This window comes from Aptenodytes patagonicus, chromosome 19 (genome assembly GCF_965638725.1).
Source record: "Aptenodytes patagonicus chromosome 19, bAptPat1.pri.cur, whole genome shotgun sequence".
In the NCBI taxonomy this organism is placed as follows: Eukaryota; Metazoa; Chordata; class Aves; order Sphenisciformes; family Spheniscidae; genus Aptenodytes; species Aptenodytes patagonicus.
In genome coordinates this window covers 5,417,199-5,440,399 of record NC_134967.1, presented here as the reverse complement: position 1 = coordinate 5,440,399, position 23,201 = coordinate 5,417,199, and the positions used below count along the sequence as shown (strand labels likewise).

Sequence of the window (23,201 nt, the reverse complement as noted above, 5' to 3'; positions counted from 1 at the left end):
CACAGCCCAGCCCCACGGCCTCTCGTTACCACCACCTGAAGGAGAGGTGCTTTAAGATCTTCAGGGACCAAACCCAATGCACGGGAGCCTCTGCAGAGAACAGAAATTTCACAAGCAGCTATGTTAGAGCTACCTTTTTTCATGTTCAAAGAACAGAAAATCAAATTCCTGAGCAAAACACCAGGCTTCCCCTTTTCTCCTTGTACCTAAATGAATGTAGGTTGTAAAAAGCTACCCATGGCCTAGGAAGGATTGAAATCCTACTGCCTATGTTACTTTTTACAGCTGACATGACATTAGAATGAAGTCTGCTAACGTGCACATAACAAAGCTGTGCGACAGATGGCTTTCCAGCTTTTGCCCTTGCAATGGGAAGGCATCATTAACACAAGACTAATATTGCAATAGGAACTATATTGTTCAATTTATGCAGTAATAAAAATCCTCTTCGGCCTTGTCCCTGTAGGGTTCATCATTTAACGTCTGGAAACTTAGAACCTGTAACAAGAAAGGGAGGGCACCCTAAGCCCATTCAATTTCTATGTTAAGTACAAGGAATTAAAAAACCCGAAGAAATGTCAAAATAAATACCATAGCACATGTTCAAGCCAGCCTCAGAAAAAGCACTTTCAGAAGCTATTTCCAGTAGACAAGAACTGACCTTCCCCTTATAAAATGCCACAGGGTATAAATAGAGCAGCCTCTTCAAATATGCAGCTCCAAACTCCCATGCAATTTGTCATGAATACTTCTCCGTCTGTTTCAAGCACACTCAAACAACAGGGCACTCTTTTCTCAATATACTCAGAGCACTAATTAGCTTGAACTGGAGTCAAAATACCTCACTATTTCTGAAAAAATCACAGATCAAAACCAGATCAAGAATGCAGCCTTCCCGTCTCCCTTTTGACCAAACATTTATTCTGTAAAGATACTCGCCTCTTCTCTCCGTGGCATCACAACATTTTCCTAAGTTTTAGAGATGCCGATTATCACGAACTGCAAATATGGAACACCCAAACAGCTAGCTCACACAAATACATTATAATCCCTGATAGATAGAAGACAGGGGAGCCATTACGAATGTACACAAACATGTAACTTTACGCAATTTGAAAGCAAATTTTAGCTTTTCAGCAGGCAATGAATAGACAATGACTTACTGTGCATCCTTCTCTCTGCAATTATCCCTTTGGAATGCATCTCTTGCCAGCTCTGTATCAGTTATGTGCAAGACGACTCTACTGGCACAAAGTAGCATCTCTTAGAAAATAAGATGCATGAAAAACTCGGCTACTGGGGTATATATAGTGTACTAAATCTAATTCCAAGCTTACACTTCATGAGTCATCAGGCCTCATTTTCCCTTGCATGTCTTCTGAACACCTTTGGTTCACAGGCAAATTTAAAAGAAGATGATGGCATGCAGTCTTTCCTACTCTGTTGAAACGAGGGGAATTGTCCTCCCTGGTTTAGAAGTTCTCGTCTTTCTACTCTTCTTTGGCTGACGCAATGAGAGCTTATCCACACACTTCATTTTAACGACTCGTTTGTGCTCAGACAGATCAGTGGCTACAATGTATTACCATTGTACACAGAAAGCCCCTGAAGTCATGACAGCCAAAACATCCTTACACATTCATTCTTATCAATCTGACTGCTTAACTTACGGAAAAACATGCCAAAGTTATGCAGTATGGCCCTAGAGCATAAATGTGCCTCAGGGAGGCAGAATATACTCTGGAACTGGACATGATGTTGGCATTTTGTGTACTGTATATTAAAAACAAAATGACCTCAAAGAAAGAAAAAATAAAGCCAAGAAAGACAAGACAGCTTTGAAACAGACAAGATGGCCAGGCCGGCATCCCATATTATCCCAGATGAAAATAACTCTTTTCCCACTAACAACAATCAACAGACACATTTCGCTTGCAGGCAAAACCTGGCTGCTGTAGTGTAGCTTGGTTTTATTTATGTCCACAAATATTTCAAAAAAATTACAAAATACTCAAATGGAGAGAACACAGAAGTCACGATTTCTGGGTTTCTACTCTGTTTACACTGTGTTATCCCATGGCAAACTACTCATATATACATTAAGCTTCAAGATATATATAAATGTAGCAGTCAGAATGTACACTCTGCTTTAACGGTGCAGTGAAACAAGCTCAACCATGACGACATAGAACAAGAGAGACATTTCAAAAACACTAAAGCAAAATTAAAAAATAAACTTTCAAAACAGAGGAAAAATAAGAGAGGTTTCTTAAAGAAAATCAAAAGGTCTGGGTTGTTTTAACAGGGCATCGAACACCAAGATGGCTTCAAAAACCACTGCATGTAAAGTTGTAGTTAATCACTGGTCTAAAATGGAAGAATTTCAGTGCTTATTTGCTGAATGATGTGAACAAAAAAACTCCCACAAATTATCAGAATGCTTTTCTGAAGAAAGAAAGAAAAAAAAAAGGGATCAATGAATAGCTTTTGAACAGACTGCAAACTTCAGCTGAAAAAAAAAATACAGAGAGAACCATGGGAGGCAATTAGCTTTTTTTTTTTCCTTAAGAAGAACTATAGCTAAAAATAACAGCAAAAGAGAAGGATCAGAAGAAATGGCTGAAGTGGCTGAACTCCCCCAAACTCCCAAATTCCACATGGTAAAAACAAGGAGGGGAGGTTTAACTGAAATGTGCCTAATTAGACCTTTAAAGTAAACTGAGGCACTCTCTCTGCTGAGCAGACCGGTCTTACTAGCTACTCCACTGTTAGCAAAAGTAAAAAAAGTTACTCAGAAGAAAACCATTTCACCTGATCACTGCAGACAGCGACTGAAGGCATTGACTGAAGAAGACTTTACCATCCTCGATTCTAGATTGACCTCATGGTTTCCAAATCTCAGAAACACTAGCTGTTCCTCCTAATACCTTCACAGAGAGTTCAAATATAGCAGATGGAACTGATTAAACGCTATTGCAGTTCTTTAGCACTGAGAAATCTGGAATGGAGGACAGAAAAAAAGGAAGATCAACATCAGCTGAAATAGTCCTCCTCTCTCTTCTATGCACTCCTGCCTTAAGTGGACCTAGAATACCCCGATGCATAATTTTTAATTGGTGAATTTATGTTACTAACTGTCCGACAGTAATCTTTGGGCACTAATGCTGACACTGTTTTGAGACCCACGAGGAGGATAAAGCACTGTGAATGCCATGCCTTCCATCAGAACGTATGATTAACTACAAGTTTATCAAACATGGCTCAGTACGGTCCTATGACACAACCATCACACTGAACAGTTTACAACAGCAGAGAGAGCGCGCTCGTGAGTTAAGAGAGAGAATGGGGGGAAGTTATGCACCAGCAGAAAAAATGGCCAGCAGATTCAGATGTCCATTGGTTGCATCACCCTCTGCTCTGGCAAAGAAAACCCACGACAAAACAGTGGGGGGAAAAAAAAAAAATCTGCCTAGACAGTAAGCAGAGCTGTCTCCAAAATAATGCTCACTGGCCTTCTGTGTATTCCTCTCCTTTTACCATCCACATGGGAACTAGCCAACAGGAGTTATTCTGTGTGGACCTGTTGTAAATGTTACTGTCCATGGTTAATCCCAAAGCAGTAAGTTCCTGAGATACAGAACACTGGTGGCAATTAAAAAGTTGTTGCTTACAAAAACAAAACTAAAACAGTCAAAGAGAAATACAGACTGGTCTTTGCAAAACAACTTTAAGAACACCGAGTTGCCTATCCACTTTTCTTAAGAACATATCAAACGTAAGAGGCCAGAAAGAGCATGTCCTCCAAAAATATGCACATGCATACAAAATTCGGGCTGTACTAGTTTGAGCCACGGAACATTTTTAAAAAGAGATTTTAGAACAGATTATTTCTTTGAACCTTTGCCTAAAGTCTAAAACCAATGTAGTTAGATTAAGTTTCAAAAGGTAATAGGAAAGAAGTGTATTATGGCCACACTGAAAATTAACCCTTGAAGTAGGCATCAAAAGGGCAAGCTAGTTCCAAGGGACACCTGTACTGCTGAGACACCCAACTCAACAGAAATCATCTGCAGAACAGAGAGATGTAACACTAACAAAAAACCCCAACAAACCCAAACAAACCAAAAAACCAAGAACAGAAACAGTCATTTGCAACATTATCCCTGCAACTCCCTTTAATGCTTATTGTTGATATCAAACCAAATTTCAAGCTTTTACCCATTTGAAATTATTGATACCCATCATTCCCTTTAATTAAAGGGATAATTATATATATATATTTTATTAAAAAATCAACTCTGTATTCTGTCAATACCAGGTAGGAATTCACAATTTGTGATGTTACTGAAAATCAAGATAAACGTTTCTGGAGTTTAGTTTTGTTTTGTTTCTCCCCTCTACCCAAAAAAGTTATTTACAGACTTAAAAAGCCATGCTGCAGAACTGAGCTCTCTTTAAAATTATGAAGATTTCCTACAATGTATTAAAATAAAAGTAGATTTTTATTATTATAGCACTTGGATTCAGAGCTTGTTACGTCACCTACTTGCAATCCTTGTTTTTTTTTAAATAGCTATAGATGCATTGAGTGTCTTTTCACGCACAGTGACTTGTGTTGTGAACCTGATTCTAGCACCTACTCAAAACAAACTAGTAAGAAAAAAAAAAAAACAAGATTGCAGGAAGTTCTCTGAATATTCCACACAGTCCTGTATTTTCAATAGGCTTCTGAATACGTTGTCATGCAGGGAGACCCACACCAGTCTTGAGAAATCTTCTCTACAAATGAACACTATGCTGATAAGTCTCTACTTGTTGGGTGGTTGTTTCTGTTTTAAATATATAAAGAAATCTTTATAAGATATTCTTTTCCTTTTGTAGCTCTTATTGTATGTAAAAATGTTCCACTCCTTCCCAAGGACTGGGGTTTCCATAGCCAGCATTACAAATAAATAATTTATTACAACTGTTTGTCGCCTTCTTTCTTCAGTCGACTGAAAGAGAAAGAAAACTCATTTTAACAAAATGAAGGAGGTGTCATGACACTTCAGAGATAGCCTGCCTTCCTGCTAACCTCACCCGGGTGCCCTGAAGGGAACAGAGGTTGCAACAGGACTTGTGAGCTTTCAGCACAAAAATGAGAGCCATTGTAACAGCAGCGATAACACTGTCTGTCGCGGGAGGAAGTGATGACCTTTTGCTACTGAAGCGCTCCTTACATGTGAGCAAGATCACTAGTGCCAGCTCATCACGCTTTAGCTTCATCTGCAGTTGCAGATACGACAGTCGGCTTCAGGCAGACTGGCTGCCCCCATGGCACAAGGCCAGCAGGCAATTTTGGATAGCAGAAGCAAGGACTGAAACATCAGAGGAAAGCAGTGCAAGGCAGGTGTTTAATATGCTGCTTCCTATATATCCTTGCTACCCACAGACATGCGGAATCACCCCTGCTAGGTGCTGGTGGCTTTTTCTTCTTAGCTGACGTTGTCAGTGGTCATTGCCAAACAGGAGGTAAGGTGGTGTCACATAAGGTAGGCCAAGAAGAGAACCACTCTACTCTCAACACCATATAGCATTCTGGGGAGAAAAACTCACATGATTCGTCTAGGCATTCTCAGCTGGTAATGCAGGATCCGTATTATTTACACATTTCAACTTCCTATTGCCCTTAGTCATTTCTTAAGATTTATTGAATTCCTCTCCTCATTCGTAAAGCTTTTACCCACCCTCCTCCACAGTTCTAAAGGAAGATATAGAGATGTGGAAGCAGCAATCGTAGCAAGTATCACACTAAAAACCCCAATCAGAGGTAATTCTGCAATGTCAGACTCAGCTAGTCTACATCCTGTGCCAATAATTTGGACCTAGCTTCCAATTTGCCCTATCACCTATGCCCAAATTAGGTCTTAGTACAGCTTCACCATCTTCCATAACTGCATCAGGACAGTAACTCATCACACAGTTAAGAAAGGCAGTACTTCAGAAGAAAAAAGATGGAATGTGGAGAAAGATGAAGGAAGCTATAGCACCCCCGAGTCTCCAAAAGCCTTCATTGCACCTCTCACCTGTAATAATCTTCCTGACTCGGTAGATGACCACCATGCATGTGAGGGTGCCCATGCAACCACTGCTGCTCCATTGCCAGTCTTTGCAGCTCTGCTGACTGGGCATGCATGGCCTGCAGTTGGTGGGCTGCTGACATAGGAGGTGGAATGGCACCAGGCAGATCTCGTGGATAAGGAGTACCTAAGAGAGAGTTGCCCATTTTTAGACACTTGTTTGCTATGAGGTCTGCAGAGAGTTGTCCCTTGAAGCTTTTTTTTTTTTTTAAACCAACCAACCAACCTTTGGCTGTAACCTAAGTTACAGCTCAACTCCACCAACTCCCCTCCCAAGAAATGCTAAGACCCAGAAGAAAAGAGGACAGTTCAGATCAAGAGCCAACCTTCGTAAAGGACCATAAAATGCTCTCACCAAAGACTGGATGTCGGAGCATTTCATGCTCATGAGGTGGCTGCCCTAGCAATGGGTTGGGGATGGTCCCAGGTGGGTAGGGAAAACGTGCCAAATGGGGTCCGGCTGCTAAAGGATCCACCAGCGGGTGAACAGGTCCTGCTGAACCTTTAAAAGAAGGAAAGAAAGCAAGCAATCAACTCCTTTTGGAAGCATCGCTCACTGTTGGGAGATCAAAAGCCCTGTTAGACTTGAGCTGGATCAGCATTTGGCCTAACCAGCATGTAATTACCAGGAGCTTAGCTCCATCCAATTTGAAACCCACTTTTCTATCTTCAGGTGACATCTGCTTACCAAACAGTCTTAATTGGTAAAGCAACTACCCAGGGCTTTCAGTTTCTACAAGAAAAAGAAATCCACCAAGCGGTAAGGGGGGGGGGGGGGGGGAAATCAAGTAACTAAACCACCTGAGCTTTCATCTTCAGACATTCCTTCCACACTCCCCCCATATACATTGCAGCAGTGCTTGCTAATCAGACCTGCTCAGCCTAACGAGGCAAACTGAGATGATGCTGTGAAATCTGCTCAATAACTGAAGACTTAAAAAAAAGAAATCCTGCTGCACAGGTCTGCTCTTACCTTTACTTAAGCCTTGCAAGATCTCTCCCCTGTACAGATTTTTTTTGGTAATTGCTTATCATAATTACATTTTTAACCATGTGTTCAGAGTGCAAACCCCTTGTCAAACACCTTAAGTGGACTCTGAAAAAAGCAATCTGCTCTTCAGTCTTTACCTCCCAGCCACTTGTTCCCACCTCTACCTACCACCGCTTGTTGCTATGCCTGCACAATGGACTGGCCTGGGGAACAGGCCACTATTAACCCAACAAACAGAAAAGACACAAAGAGATAAAAACCCAGCCAAAACCATAAGCAGCTGGGCAAATCCACATCAGCTTTATTTTCAACTCTATAGTGCTGCTATATGTAAGGCCACCTCTTAATCCACGGACCTCTGGGCCAAATTTTACTACTCTCTGCTCTCCTAGGCATCTTCTGTTCTTGGCTTTTACAAGTCACCTCAAACATGTCGCTACAAACTGAATTGTTTCAGTTGATTTTTCTGGAGATTCCTTGGAAATAAGCAATCCCATTTCTGTCTATCAGTGCAAGTGACTTGAATTACAGATCTGCTCCCACAAATAACCTGAGGAAGGAACATGCTCAGCTCCGGTAACTACACTGAGAAAAAACAAAACCATCAGAGAGAACTGTGGAGTGCTTTATTGCAGCATTGTGACAGGGAAAAACCATGGTTTTCTTTAACTATCAATCTCTGACACCTGGCCTCTCTTTCTGAAGAGAACCCTGATCTCTTCACAACAAAGATGATCAGCATCTAGAAAAATTTTCCCCAAAACGCTCTCCTATTTCCCCTTTACACACATAAAATTGAAGGATCACTAGTGACATTTAGTACAGAAGGACTTAAGCATCCTTTTGACTTTACCAATACTACTTGATAGGCCAAAAGCTGGCAAAACCCTTTGTTTGCAAAAGATGACATTGTCACCATCCTTGTGAGGAGAGGGACACCTGTAGACAACATCTCTAATGTCACTTTACCAATATGATGAAAAAAAGAGACACTGGCAAAACCTGAAAAATACTTGAGTAAGTATACTCATCAGCTCCTCTGAAATCTCAGCATGTTAAGCTGTTAGCAGATTGCAGAGGAACCGCAAATGAAAGGAATACAACACAGCTAACACAATTCTCCCTCAGCTGTTATCTGGCCCAGAGCACAAACGTGTGGTCATTTTACACTCTATTCATTCCCGCTCTAAGGAGACAGACACTTTAGGGCCTTACCCACCTAGGGAGCTACCCTGGAACAAGAACTACTTGGAGACGCTCAAGAGCCCCTAACTGTATTTTAACCTGGCATCCAAGATTAAAGCCAAATTACTTTTCAAATACAGGTAAGAGAGACTTGACGCTGAAATAACTTGGCTTTGTCTGCACCAGTCTCCCACTAGACTGAGAGTGAGAATGTACTAGCTATATTTTTGTCCAGAACAAGTAACTGGGGGAGTATCTAGACTTACCTGCACAGAGGTGGTAAGTGACTTACCTGACAACAGAATCCTTGTATAGACACCATCTATGACAAATTCATTCTGCTATCAATGGGGTATGCAAACCTGCCTCAAATTGAACCAGTTTGTAATTTGTGCAGTCAGTCTCAATCAAAGTCCACAGCTGACAGCTTTAAGAGTGCTGATATTCAGCACTATTATCTCCTACCTTTAACCCCCCGCCCCTTAACAATCTCGTAAGACCCTGCGGATTTCCTTGCTATACAATTTGGCTTCTGCAACAGCACTCAAATTCCTTCCAAACTCCAAAAACCAGACACCCCAGCTACGTTTAATGCATATTGCTCCAAGGCGAAGTATGCTATATTTGCTTGCACAAACACTACATTTGTAGCCAGCTGCACCAGAAGCTGCGCTTTAAGTACTTGGGACTTTTCCCTCCCCCCCTTACTTAGCAGCTACTGCACCTGGTGCCTTGCTTGCTATGTTCTCTCCAGTCTGCCACCAGAAAATCAGAAAAATTCTGCTTAGTGCCTCATCTTCCAGACTCTAGACTTCTAGAGGGGTAACCGTGTAGCTTGCTTTAGAAATGAGCAAGGCATCAATTCATTTTTGAGACTATTAAATACTTTGGGGAAAAAAATTTCCACACATAAGAATACACTGTAGCTAAAAAGACACCAACCCCTAAATTTAGATGGTTCTTATGAGAATTGTGACAGAGAATTTCAGCTCAACTAAAGCCAGATGGTTGGCATGTCAAATGGCTAAAGAGATCAAGTCTTTCTCTCCTAATTTTTTTTTTTCAGCTCCTGTATGGAAGCACCAGCTTCAGCTCCTTTCCAGCTATAACTCATAATGTAACAGCCATCAGCATTAGCAGCGTTACCAGTTCCATGACATCTCTCCTAGCAAATTCCCTTCACCCAATGAAGTCTCCACCTGTACACCAGACATCACTGTAAGGTGGTGCTCTAGGACTCCAGTACTTTAAAAAAAAAAAAAACAAAACCCAAACAAAAAAACCCCTAACAAAACAGCAAACCTTTTACAGTGACAGTGTGCAGTCTCAGTGAAGATCGCTGTACTGTTACCATCATTTACTTAATCACTGTTATTGGTTCACCCTCCCCCCAAAAAATAATTGTTTGCATTTCAGTTACCACAACCTTATGCAGAAGTCACATCATATTCTAGAGAACAGGGATTTTGCTACTTGAATTCCAGAGTCACAGTCTGCCTGGTTTGGGTAGACTGCTGCTAACAGCTCACGAGAGAGGTTCCCTAGGAAACTGCCTAGCCCGTTTCCCTGGGCTCACCTTGATGTAAGGGATCCTGCTGATGTAGGTGTAAATGCGAGTGTATGTGTGAATGTTGGTGATGGTGAGGCGTAACGTTGAACATCTGGAGCCGTGCCAATGGGTCATTTGTCAGCGATGCCATCCGCTCAGCGTGTATTCTCTCTGCTGCCAGTCTGTCAGGGTAGCTCATTTCAGGCCGTAACTGTGGGCCTGCCAGTGCAAGTCTCTCTCTTTCAAGGGGGTTCAAACCCGGATGGAAGGAAGCAAATGGGTGAGGTCCTGCTGTTGGGGGAATAGTCAGTGCACCGTGCCTGGCAAAATGCTCCATGGGGTTGGTAGCTGGGTGCAGTGCATCTAGCTCTGGGGGCTTCACCTCAAAGCCAGGTTTCATCCTCTCTCTCAACTCCCTTTCCCGGATTTCTCGCTCCCGGATTTCCCGCTCTCGCAGCTCTCGTTCCCGAATGGTGGGATCCACATTGTAGAGGCCAGGCATATGGTAGGCCAGAAGCGGATCAGTGGGGTTTAGGGGGACAAAGAAGGGATGATTACGGTTTGTTGGCGACATGACATGAGGACGGGCATATTCACTTAGTGTTCGTAAAGCAGGTGTATCTGGACCAATGTAAGGTGGTACAGCAGCAATGGTTGTCGGTGGAGGTTCAAATGAAGGTCTCATGTGTGCTGGCCCGCTGAGCTGAGACTCTCCAAGACGGCCTTCGTGGGAGGAGCTGGATACCTTCTGCTGCACAGAATGGGGGAAGAGAATTTTAGTTCAACTCACTTGGCTTAAAAGCACAGCAGGCACACACTTCCCTTCTTGCGCCTCAAGCTCTAAGAGGAGGCAAGTTCAGCCTGCTGAGCCTTGCGACTCCTGCAGTTGTGTGCTCCAATGTGCTTTGGGGAAGAACTGGATTCTGTCCATCCTGTAGGCCAGAAGGTAACTACTTTGTAGTGGCAGCCTCAAAGCTACACTAACTGCTTTACAGTTAATAGAGCAGGAACTAGTTGGCATATGTCACAGCTATGGGCAACAGCTGGCTGATACATGTCACTACAGACTACCAGTCTTGTTTGCAGCGTATTCTTCCTCTCCTCTCCACACTCGCTTGTATCCTAGAACTTACTAAACCCAAGGAAACTCATCCCCGTGATGTGCAACACAACAAATTCCACTCCTTTCACATCAGGACTTTGCATCCTGCTCTCTCCTCCTGTACGAGGGCAGCACAGCACTTCTGGGGAGGGCTATAAGCAGTTTACCCATGCAATCGCTCAAGGATCCCCGTCCCCAAAATAAAGCAAAGTCCCCCATACATGACACATCCCTTAAAAGTCAGGATATAGCATCTGTCCATTATAATTCTACAGAAGCACATAGCTATGATTCAGATCTCTGAAATGCACCATGGAATAGGAATACTTTAGCACCTTCTTTTTCGGCATCAATAATGTATTACCAACCTACCAATTGCACGGGCCCAGAAATAATCATTCCTTTCCGAAAGGCCACAGAAAAATGGGTTAGTTGTATTGGCTCTTTATACCAAGACTAGAGTTTGGGTCTCCCCATAAAAAAAGTTAATTAAGTTTACTTCAAATTTCAAAAGCCTTCAGATCCCCTTTTTCCAGCGGACAGCACTCTTGTGCCTGCACAGTAGTACAAGGTACACAAAGGCATTCACTGTATCTGCACAGAGTGCTTTTCTACTGCAAGTAAAAGTAAATACTTGGCCTAGTTATCCCCAGCTGCATTGGCTTCCCGCACATCAGAAACAGACCAGGAGCAGAAACTCTCCATTTCCTTTAAAGAGAAGAAAGTCACAGGCAGGCCAGGAGGTGCTCGTAGCTGGTTGGCTTTCACTTAATACACAAGGCTCCCATATTCACAAATACCTGACTGCACATGCATTAAGGCGCTTCTGGGGATTTACATTCTGTAGTCACCATCCAGGTCAGATCCTACCATGCCAACTCCCTTAAACAGCTCTTAGCTACAAATAAACCTACCGCAGCTCTTTCTGCTTCTCTCTCACGCTCCCGCTCCCTCTCTCTTTCCTTCTCTTTTTCTTTTTCTCTTTCCCTCTCTTCTCTGGCTTTCTGCTCTGCTTCTCTTTTGGCCTTTTCAATGGCTTCTTCTCTCTTCTTGGCCAGTTTCGATCCTGCCAGAGGCATGAAGTATAAGTCTGCTCTTGAGCATGAATTGTAGCCACGGTCCAGGTGCTTATAGAACCTGAAAGAAACAAAAGAGAAAGAGCTTAGCCCTGGGACAGATGCAAGAGCCTGGGATTTGAGAGCTGTATGGAGGAAAAAAAAAAAGTATCACTCTACACTTACACAATAGCACTACCAGCTTCCCTGAAAGCCATGAGAAAATTAATTGTACCATATTACTCCACAGACAAGCGGAGTATAAAACCCCTCTCACAATTACAAACTGTAATGCCCTGTCTGAATATGTCGGCTGAAACAGCACCTTTCCAGAAAAACAGAGCAAACTCATGCTAGAACGAGAGGCTGACAAGCTGCACATGTAAAATACACTCAGCTCCCACAGGAGGTCATTTCTCAGCTTTTGGGAGTGCCCCGCTACACAGAAAAAACAGAGCACATTAAGGAAGCACTGATGACAACCTCCATACCTGGCTGATTGACTAGCATGACTTGGTGTATCCACCACAGTAGGTTCTGGTGATGGACTTCTGGGTGGAGGGGGAGGGCTTTCCGGTTCCTCAGCTTCATCTGGGACTTCTTCTTTGATTTGAATAGGTGGTAGCGTGCAGGCTGTCACCACTGGCACGTTTCCACTAGAAGCTGCTGATGTGGAGATGGAAGTCTGAAGCGGGATGCCTGGCACACTGGGTGGTGTGGAAGTGGAGGGGCAAGAAGGAGGGGTGATGGAAGGTGGGCCTCCTGGGACGAATGGATGCTGAGAAAAGGGGGGCTGGGAGGATACCTGATGGAGTCCAGATGGGGGGTGATTAGCAGGTGGGGGAAGGCTCTGACTCTGTGTCAGTACAGGAGGCTGGGCTTGCGAAGACTGCAGTGGTTGGCTTTGAGGCATCAGCTGCAAAGGAGGAGGGTGTGCAGATGGAGGATGATGAGTTGAGAGGGAGCTCAGAGGTTTTAAAGCAGGTGGTGGAGGCAAGTTGGAGTTCATTGAGAATGGAGAAGGGCCAGAGAGATGAGGAGGGTGCTTGTGGGATGGAGCAGTGGGGAGCTGAGGGATTGGGGTAGTAGGGGGAGGTTTGATATGAGGCATGGCCATGGGTGCAGGGGGCAACGGCTGCTCCCGTGGCGGCTGAGCCTGCTGCAGTGAGGTTGCAGTTGGCAGGACAGGCTGCGTTACCTGAACCTGGAGAGCAGAGTGAGAATGAGACGGTGCTTGTGTCTGAAGGGTAACCTGAGACTGAGGTGACTGAGTGGGGAGGGAAAATGGCTGGGAAGGTACCGGATGAGGCAGGAGGGGCTGGGCCTGCAGGCTGTGAGGGGTAGGCTGGGCCTGACTGTGGAGCGGAGGCTGCGAGTGAGGCTGTGAAGAGGCAGGGGTCGGCTGGCTCTGCGACACGCTCAAAGGCTGCAGAGGTGGGTGGGGTGATGGGAGTCTCTGTGGGTGCAAAGCAGGGGCCTGCTGTATGTGAGAATGAGGAGGTGGTGGCGCAGAGGCCTGGGGCTGGCTAGGGGGCTGGGATGCTGATGGCGAGACCTGTGGTGGAGCCGAAGCAGCACTCGACACTGCTGGCAGCGATGCTGGTAACTGGGCTGATATAGGTGGTGTAGGAGGAGGAGCCTGGCCAGAACCGCTCTGTGCCTGAAGCACTTGGGGCTGTGCCTGCAGCACCTGCTGTTGAGCAGATGAATCCGAGTCACTCTCATTGTCTTGAGGGCTAGGGATGCTGGGTGACGTGCTCCGGTTATCCTGGTCAATGTCCTTGGGATCACTGCTCCCTTCGTCATTGACACTGCGGCTGTCAGAGCTCTCACCTTCGCCCTCACCCTCTGAGGGAGAGTTTGGCCTGCTGATCTCCTGCAGGGAGAGGGGGAAGAATAACCACCATGCGTGAGAAAACTGCACAAAGAACATTACCAGCATGCCATAGGATGCAACCTATTACTCATGCTGTGCAAACACAAGTGCAAGTACCACCCTTTGAACCTCACAGGACTTAAAACAGCACAGGCAACACAAATATACCAAAGGGAGGGTGCAAAGATAGAGCCAGGTTCTTTTTAGTAGGGTCCAGTGGCAATGGGCACAAACTGAAATACAGGAGGTTCTGCCTGAACATAATTGAAACACTTTTTCACTATGAGAGCGACGAAGCAATGGAACAGGTTGCCCAGAGAAGCTGTGGACTCTCCATCTTTGGAGATATTCAAAAGCCATCTGGACATGGTCCTAGGCAGTTGGCTCTAGGTGGCCCTGCTTGAGCAGAGGGGGTGAACTAGATGACCTCCAGGTCCCTTCCAACCTCAACCATTCTGTGATTCTGTAATATGGAAAGCTCAGTGCCAAAATTACCAAATCTTGTGCACAGAGTGAACCTGGTCAGGTACATGGAGCTGAAAAGACATCCTGAAAGTACTTCAATTGAGCTTTGATACCATTAAATTGAGAGAACTCCAGTGGTGGTGGTCTAAACTTGCCACAGAAGAGGAAAAAACAAATTTCCATTAAAAACAATTGAGAGGGAGGGGGTGGAAAATAATCCAAATATACTCCTATATGGTTGATACTGATATTAAAACAAAAAAAAAATTTCTGGACTTACCCCGTATCAGTCTCTGTTTTTCAACAGAAGGAACACATTATAAAATTGGTTGCTTTCCAGCCACAGATTAAGTTACAATTTGCTGTGGCTTAAATTGATCTCATGTTTTTGGTTTGTTACCAGGTTTGCACCCCCTCCCACTTTCAAACCATTCTCCTAAGAGAAAATATTCCTCTGTGGGACTCACTTGAGTTTTGGATTTTTTGGCATTGGACCTGTCAGGTTCCTCTGTGTCAGAAGCTGCCTTTTCCCGCTGCCTCTTGGAGTTCTTGAGAGGAGAAGATACCTCTTCTTTTATCTTCTGCCACAAATGAAGCAGAACACAACAGTTACCAGTGATATAAAAGCAAAAGTAAATTGAGCATATGCCAGTGCTACCATATTAATACAAATAAACGAAAAGGGTCCCTATGGAGTAGGAGAACTGATCAGAAGTTGAGTATTTAACAACAATCCAATAAACATCTGTCCCTCTGTCCAGTTACAGGTTGCAGGGGAATCTGTTCTGGAGCTGCTGCTGTATTCCGCCATCTGCCAGGAGCAGCTCCCAGAAGACTTGCATCTACATAATGCTCTAGCCACTCCCTCTGGATGTCAAATTTAAGACAGAACCCAAAACAGACTGCAATTTTACTTCTGTGGACAGAAACCCAAGGGGCAGTTTGCACACAAACCCAGCACACGTTTCTGACACAAGCTAGCAGGAAAAAGGAACGTCGTGTAAAGCATTCCTCATTCCATCGTGCAGGTGTGGTCTTGAGCTTTGGTAGTGAAGGAATATTTTAAACAAAGCAGTTGTCTTTCCACCTTCAGCTGTGCAGAATCAAGTCCGTCAGGAACTCATACCAGATCAACTGGCCCAGTATACTCTTCTAATGGACACCAACACCAGTTGTTAACAGAGGGTGGAGCAAGAATTTCAGCAGTAAACAGGCAGAGAATAAGCCTTTCTACTACGTGAAAGTCTTGCTTTACTCCTGATATTTTGCAAAGGATATTTTTATACCCCCTCAAGTATAGGGCTAACAGTGACTAGCTATTACAAGATTACTACCTTCTTTCACAGCCTGGGACAGCTTTTTTCATCACATAATTACCTAAACTAACTTCAAATTTTGCTAAGTTCTCAGTTTTATCATGTGAAAACTTGCTCCATACTCCAGTTTTGACTTGTTTTTTTATAAAAATATTTATTTTTAACTTGCTACTTTTCAATTTACACTGCTTAATAACAAGCCTTCTCACTTCATCTGGCTTTGTTTCTTCAGTACTCTCTTGGAAAGGCACTTACTCATTTAAACAGACTAAACTGTCAGCTTGCTCTGAAAAATCAAGCGAACATATACATACAGAACAACAGTAACAGAAGTAGTCTCAATTACTACATATTCATATTCCTTTGTAAACAAAGATTAAGTACTGCTTAAAAAAAAAAATCCCCCAAACTGTCTACTTGTCTCAAATATAGCATTTCTGATCTGTATTACTTCCATGAGCCTAATGCTTGCATTTGCATCCGAAATTGAAGGATTAATTTATCATGAGAGCAGTAAGGTTATGTGGGGATACTTTAATGGTTTCTATCACTACACATCCTTATGTACAGGAAACAAAGCATCAGTCAGATGCACCGTTAAATTTTTTGCTTATCCACACAAATAGAAATTTCTAGGTCACTGAGAGATTCCCCAGCCTCCTAGAATCTGCATCTCATTTAGCTGACTGAAGAGGCTTCAGGTGTCCAGTCCTGACACAAAAGAAGAATGGGAAAATTTTACCTTGGTAGACTTCTTCACGGAATCTGCTTTGCTGTCATTACTGGAGGTGCTGGCAGCGCTAGGAGAGTTGCGGCCACTGGAACGGATGTCTTCATTAATAGGTGAGGCTCTACCATCAGGGCTGGCTGGCTGCTTTTTACGACCACTACGTAGTGTAGACATCTATTTGTTTAACAGAAATAAAAGTGTATCAAAGTCAGCATTTGTCCAACCTCTTTACTTCTTTCTGTCTTACATCAGGGGCATGGATGGACCACTCCTGCTAAGAGCTTGAAAAATGAAAAAACAAGAGCATTTAACGTAGTAACAATTTTTCCTTGAAAGCTCATCTGGACTTAAAAGTAAAAGGAGGCAAATCCTTAATTTGTCTACTCAAAAACATTAAGTGCTGATTATTTTTTTTAGTAGTGTCTGCTAGAAATGACAACATTAGAACGATGTTCCAAAACTGCTGCTGTCTGCATGCTAAATTTTCTTCATAAAACACATGCACGCACGTTTGTAAGCGTGCATACACGCGGTAGGAGGGGACTCGTGTTCCATTAAAAAAAAAAAAGTCTACCTGTTGGCATTCAAGCAGTCAAGACCAGTTTCTAAAACCACTGTTTCAATGTGCTCCTGCTATGCAATAAGGAATCAAGGTGGAGTATATTTCAATAATTAATGCTGTTTTTGTCCCAGCGTGGCAGTTTTTTGGATGACTGGCTACCATAAAACAACAAAGCCAACCTTACCTGACAGTGTAGCCTCACAAGATATTTAGAAGCAACGGTCATATCATCATGATCAGAAAGATGGAAAGGGGAGGGCAAGGAAAAGAAATATATCTGCTGCTTTCTATCAGCCAAAAGCCAAAGCAAACATCAAATTAACTGGAGCTGCTGTCAAGTTCTCACAAGTGACTTGCGCAGAGTAATGCTCCCGGCATTCCACCCCGAGTAAAAACTCTGTGACAGAGCACACTGATCACAGGCGCAAACTACAGTTTTCTGTAGGGAAGAGATTTTAACTCCAGTAATATGAGGAGACCACATGAATAGCATTTAATTTTTTAAAACTCTTCCTTTAAAATAAGCCCAAGGGCTTACCTCTGACAGGATCCAGCTGGAACAAGGATACATACTAGTACAAAAACTGTAATGACACACTGGTCAAGTGCCCTCTTATGACGACAATCCACTGCCAGTCATTGAAGACGTGGAAATAACAAGTTTGATTAGAACTTGCAGAAGAGACCGTTCAGCTCCTTTTTCCAAAGCAAACCTCAACCTCAGCAAATCTCACACTTGCATACACAAATGTAGCAGCAGGCACATACCGTGGCAAACAAGCAAGATGGAGAAAGCATCATTTTAGAAGTTTGACTACCTTTTTCCACACAACACCTTGTCTTTACAGAAGAAGCTGCAATGCAAGAGCGTTAAGCCTACCGAGCCTCGACTCCGCCTTGTCCTCATGCTATGCTTTCCACTAAGTCCATCATCTTCCTCTTTGACAGGTTTAAACATAAAGGGTGGAGGGTCTACAGGCTTCTCAATGGGTGGCAGCTCTCCGTATTTTTTGAAGTGAATGCGACAATCAGTGCACAATAAAATGTTCTCTCGACCGCCGTGGTGCCAGTCCTTGGAGGCTTGGGGCAGGAAAAGCAACAGCTTAGAAATACGCAATGTACCAGATACTCAGCACAAACACATTGCATTATTAAAAAAGCACACAACAACCAGAAAAGTAGCTGCTTTCCTACGGGCAACAAAGTTGGAGAAATTTCTGGAAAACTTGGTCCTGTTCCAGGCTTAGTCTGTGTTCCAGTGCACATCTTCAATATTCAGTTTACAAACTATTTGTTTATTTAAGCAACTACAGTTTTGAAAACAAAGAAAGAAGCCTTATCTGCTCTACCTGGGAGCTAACAGGCAGCTATTATTCTCCAAAGCTGTGGTTTCTTAAAGTGAGGTGAGCTATGAACTTCTCATTCCCTTCCCTTCCCTTCCCTATTTTGGGGCTCACACTTCTGTGCCATGTATATGCCCAAATATCAGACAACCTTCAGGAATACCTACAGGAATGAGGCTGCTGCAGAAGAGATTTGGTGCAGCGTAAAGAAGTTTTGTGTCTGACAGTCACAGTCCAATATTGATTTGCTGTATCACAAATGCATTACATAGATTATGGATTATGTAAAGTTTCTTCCTGTATAAATGTCTACCTCTCAGGATTCTCCTTTGTCACTGCAGTATTAATTTGCAACGGCAAAGCATGATTAACTCTGCTAGGAATGCTGCATATTTTAGCTGATTCAACCCCACATTTTTTTGAACAGCTGTACATGCACACGAACTGCTCTTGCTTGAATGAACCTGCATTAAACAGGCAGTAGCAGAAGGGAGAGAAATACAGCAATGAATCAGGTGCATACTGGTTGTGAAGCAGTGACGACAGGCGTAGCCCTTCAGTTCCTGTTCACTGTCCTCGCTGTCAAAGTCATCTTCACTGGCCGAGCTCAAGTCCACTGAATAAGTAAAGAACAAGGGAAAAAGAGGAAAATGGAAAAGAAAAACTCAGCAGGGTTTTTATTTCCTCCTACTTGGCTAAAATAACCATTAATAATAATAGTTCTCGCATAAATTTTGTGACTTCCTGCAATCACCCTGCCTTGGATGGCCATTATTTCTGATTTTGCAAACTAAGCAAGCCCAGACCTGATCAGTCTGCAGATTAAAGGAGGATTCCAGGAATGCACCAAGTGATACAATTCACAGAACTTTTTATTCAGTACACGGTACTTTTTCAATTAAGTTGTCATTCAAACACTGTTCACGCTTTAGTTAGAGAGGCTGTGTTCCAAAAGCACAATTTTCAAGAGAAAGGAGGTTTGTATCTCTAGAACTTGATCAAATTTAAAATCAAATATTCTACACCTAAATCCTACATTACTAGATTCCATGGACAGATACTGCGGTGGCTTTTCTGTTTTTTATTTGTTTTCTAGTCTTCATCTTCTAAACCAGATGGGGACTGCTGCTATGCTCTGTTAGACAGTGGCTATATTTAACACAAGAGCTAGATACATTTTGTGGGTGGAAGAAACGATGGTTGCATATAATGTACCCGTTTGAAAAACATGTTGCGGTTCTTTTGGATGAGAGGTACTACAAGGATACTACCAGCTTTCCAATTCTTACTGCAAGCCTCTGTAAGAGTTGTAACCTGTGGCAAACTTACATTTCAAGAATGTCACGTTTCGAAGAAGTGGAGAATACGGAAAGGGTCACTTTCCTTTGTGGCAAGCAGTATATAGCAAATTAGCCGATTACAAGGTTGTGAGCTAAAAAGCACCATCTAAACCACTGAAAATCTGCAGACATCACAAAACCGGTATCTTACCTCATCTTCTAAAACAACTCAGGAGTAAATCCTTTCTTATTGAGAGTACTGCATTTTTCTAGCACCACTATAAATTCACAACATAACAGCTCTATAATTTGTCACAAGCAGAAAGCCCTGTGGCTTCTTTTGTTCACATCTTTAATTAGAAAAGAAGTCCTTGATGCAAGAATACTGTTTTTTTCTAAAGGTTCCAAGAGGATATTTTGCAACACATGCAGCTTATAGAGAGGGAGGGATTCTACAGTACTTGCCATTAGCGTTTGCCATCAACTCATTACCCTTCAAATTAACACAGGGCACTACCATAGTTTCCACATTAATTCTTGCAGGTGTTTAAACCCTGACTGCAAAATTGACACCAGGCTAGAACTTGCTTTCTTTTACCAAATTAATTTTTATTCTCATCCTGCAGTCGGATCCATATGGATGGGTCCTTCCAGCCACATGCACTCTGAAGTGCTGAGTATCTTGGATCGAGCTGTAGAGGCAAGATCCTCACTTCTTGTGCACACAGAAATCAGCAATAAAACCTATCAATTTCGGCAAGAAGCTAATTGCCCTTTCTTACTACCTAATATCCTCTCCAGAATTCTCTGTCCTGCCTGCTCACCACATCCTCTACCTCCCCCATATTAGTAATAAGATTCTGCCAATTTCTGCCTTCCACATAGTCCCTTTTCTTTAGAAGGCACGTGAAATGTGCTGGGTTTAGTCTATAGAAAGACTTAAAACTCACAGCGTAACATAAGCCTTTTACATAAGGATGAAAGCTTATATATCCATACGGACATTACTAATCATAACCCTTTGCAATGCAGTACAGTTCACTGGTTTGGGTAATTATTCTTTGTTTAGACACTTCTGCTTCAGTCAAGGCCAAAGTCCTTCCAAGATGCATTAAGATACAACAGTGCTGGCTGCAGCACACAGCCTGAGATCAAGCAGAAGGTATGGGTCACCAAGTAAGGATGAAAGGGACTTCCTTCCAAAGGGATGGACTTCCTTCTTTTTGCATTTTCTAATTCCCATTGCTGTAATAAGCCTGGAGAAAATACAACACAAACCCAAGAAAAGAAGTAGGGAAATTCAGTACCAGGGCAATGTTTCCATCCTTACAGGGTGCTTTAATGTTTGAGAACTGCACAAAGCACTTGGTGATCAAAGACGCCTACCACATTCCAGCATAATGGTATAGGAACAGGAGAGGGCAACTGCCTGAACCCCATTTCCTTGCTTCATTCACTTGAAGGTACAGCACCATTACATTACTGTTGCTCCCTGCATCTAAACAAAGATAAATGCGTTGCTTTTAGCTTCCACTTACAGAATTCACTGGAGGGGGGCCTGGAGGGAGTGTTGACTGGAGTGGAAGCAGTTCGAGTTTTAATTCTCCGAAACACAGCCTGTCTTCGATGCCTACGGTGGGCTCGAGAACTTGCTGCTTCAGGGGTTTTCTTCCAATAGTAATAGAAGGTGATTAGTTCTCCCTGCAAATACAGAATGAGTATGTTAGAGGGGCATGCAAATTTGACTTGTCAGCTTTTTTCCTCCCTTTTAGCTCTCTGTATGCGTGCACTTGTATTGTTGTAGGAAGCTTCATGATGTATTTCAGCCAGACAAAAGAAATCTTTAGATAAGACAGAAAAAAACTCCTCGTTATTTTTTGTTTGCCTCTGCAGGGGAGGAACAGAAGTAGAGAAACGCCTTCTCACTCCTCTCCTCCTCCACTAGAAAAGAGGTTGGGTAGTACGTATCCAGCTTCCACCTGGATGCTGCTGGCACTGCTGGTCTCAGCAACTCGGAAGGGGGTGCCCTTGCCTTGCTGTCAGCATCCTGTTGACACCTCTGCACAGCTCAGCAGGCGCTGCATCCGGAGAGGCACTACCTTTCAGTGAGTTGTCAGAACAAATAACTGATAACTGCTAAGAATTCTCTGGTGTTTACAGAAAAGATAAGGATCAATTCAAACAGGTACTGCCATTTTGTCAACCTACATTCTGCGTACAGATATTTTTAAATATTCCTGTTTAAGAAGCTGAAAGTTAGAATAAAAATGTGTTCAATGAGAAGTCTATAACCATAACTCAACCCTACTACAGTAAATCGTTGTTTTAATTTGAATATATATGCCCACATCTAAATTAATTAAGCAGTTAAAAGAGCACACCTAGAGAAACGAGTGATAATTTCACAGCATAATGAATCTGGCTTACATTCAAAAACTGGAGCAGCTGCCATTCAAACTAGCGGATGTAATGCCGAACTAAAGAACAGCATGTGGTTTTAATCTCTTTTCTCTTACTTTGAAACCCCATCATTTCCTGGCGACTTGTCTGCCTCTAAGGTAAAAGGTGTTGTTTCTTTCAAGTTGCAAGAGAAAAACGGTGAAGTTCTAACCAGCCCCTTGAAAAATCAACATCAGAACAAACATACCTGAATTGCCCACAAAAAGGGTTTCTTTGAACTGCATTTTATGTGATCAAATAACATAACCTCAGCCTGCTTCCTCTGTGGAGAAATCCTGCAGCCTATACGCAGGGCAGATCACTCAAGTCAGCTCTAATAAAGACACACCCTTAATCCAAACTCTCCCAAGGGCCTCAAACAAGCAATTACAGCCATAACTAACATCTGTACCACTGAAACTCTTGAAAGACAAAAGGATGATGTTGTTCTAGACATTAGCTGCTGACATCTAAGACACTTAAGAATTTTACCAATGCCTAACTTAAAAACAGAAACACCAGAAAAACACAACCGTAACTTCGATTTCTGGTGACAGACAGAATAAATGCATTTATATTCTGCACTGCTATAGACTGGGATTGATGCTACTGATCTCCACTACAGACCTGAACAATATTCACACCAAACTGTATTCAGAGTGGTACTTGGTTAGGAGGAGGAAGGATTAAGTGGCCAAAATTAATCATTACCTACAATTGTTGATTCTGAAGGACAAAAGCCCCACTAAAAAAAATTTAAAAAAAACCCCAACTCTTTCCTGAAGCGAATCTAAAACTTGAATGGGTGCAGGCTGGCGATGAGCGTTCAAGCTATGTCAGATCTGGGAAGAACACAGAGTTCTGACACCCAGCACCCTGCTCTGTTACTGCATGTTCAGCTGTGCATGTTTGCTTTAGAAATACCACTTTACTTTGAGTCCATTAAGTGGGCTCAAAGTCCACCCAGCACAACTGTTTGGCAAACTGAGGATATGACATGTGCCAGGAGGCAGACGAAGCTCTGCAGAAAAGCTTATGCAATCCTTTTCAGAGGTAGAAAGTCTCTTGCAAATGAAACCAGCCACATTTTACCTATAAATTCATTTATATCAAATCTGAGGTGTCAGCACCAAGGAGCAAGCCAGTAAATCCCATGTCTTTATGTCAGTGAATTAATGTGTCCTCTGAC

The 23,201-nt window shown here is 42.9% G+C and overlaps 1 protein-coding gene across 5 annotated transcripts in view; it reads right to left on the bottom strand.

Moving 5' to 3' along the window:
* Window positions 1-1,932: 1,932 nt before the first annotated feature.
* RERE (arginine-glutamic acid dipeptide repeats) overlaps window positions 1,933-23,201 on the bottom strand; it is a 256,830-nt gene continuing 235,561 nt past the window's right edge. For 4 of the 5 annotated variants that reach the window (XM_076356292.1, XM_076356294.1, XM_076356293.1 and 1 more), the window contains 11 exons: window positions 21,112-21,274; window positions 18,817-18,909; window positions 17,831-18,030; window positions 16,401-16,562; window positions 14,810-14,923; window positions 12,493-13,877; window positions 11,861-12,083; window positions 9,872-10,595; window positions 6,475-6,621; window positions 6,066-6,246; window positions 1,933-4,994 (listed from right to left, as the gene is read on the bottom strand). In XM_076356292.1, coding sequence (XP_076212407.1) covers window positions 4,961-4,994; window positions 6,066-6,246; window positions 6,475-6,621; window positions 9,872-10,595; window positions 11,861-12,083; window positions 12,493-13,877; window positions 14,810-14,923; window positions 16,401-16,562; window positions 17,831-18,030; window positions 18,817-18,909; window positions 21,112-21,274 — 3,426 coding nt within the window. In that variant the 3' untranslated portion in view covers window positions 1,933-4,960. The remainder of the gene's footprint in view (window positions 4,995-6,065; window positions 6,247-6,474; window positions 6,622-9,871; window positions 10,596-11,860; window positions 12,084-12,492; window positions 13,878-14,809; window positions 14,924-16,400; window positions 16,563-17,830; window positions 18,031-18,816; window positions 18,910-21,111; window positions 21,275-23,201) is intronic. The other variant, XM_076356295.1, reaches the window with a different exon arrangement.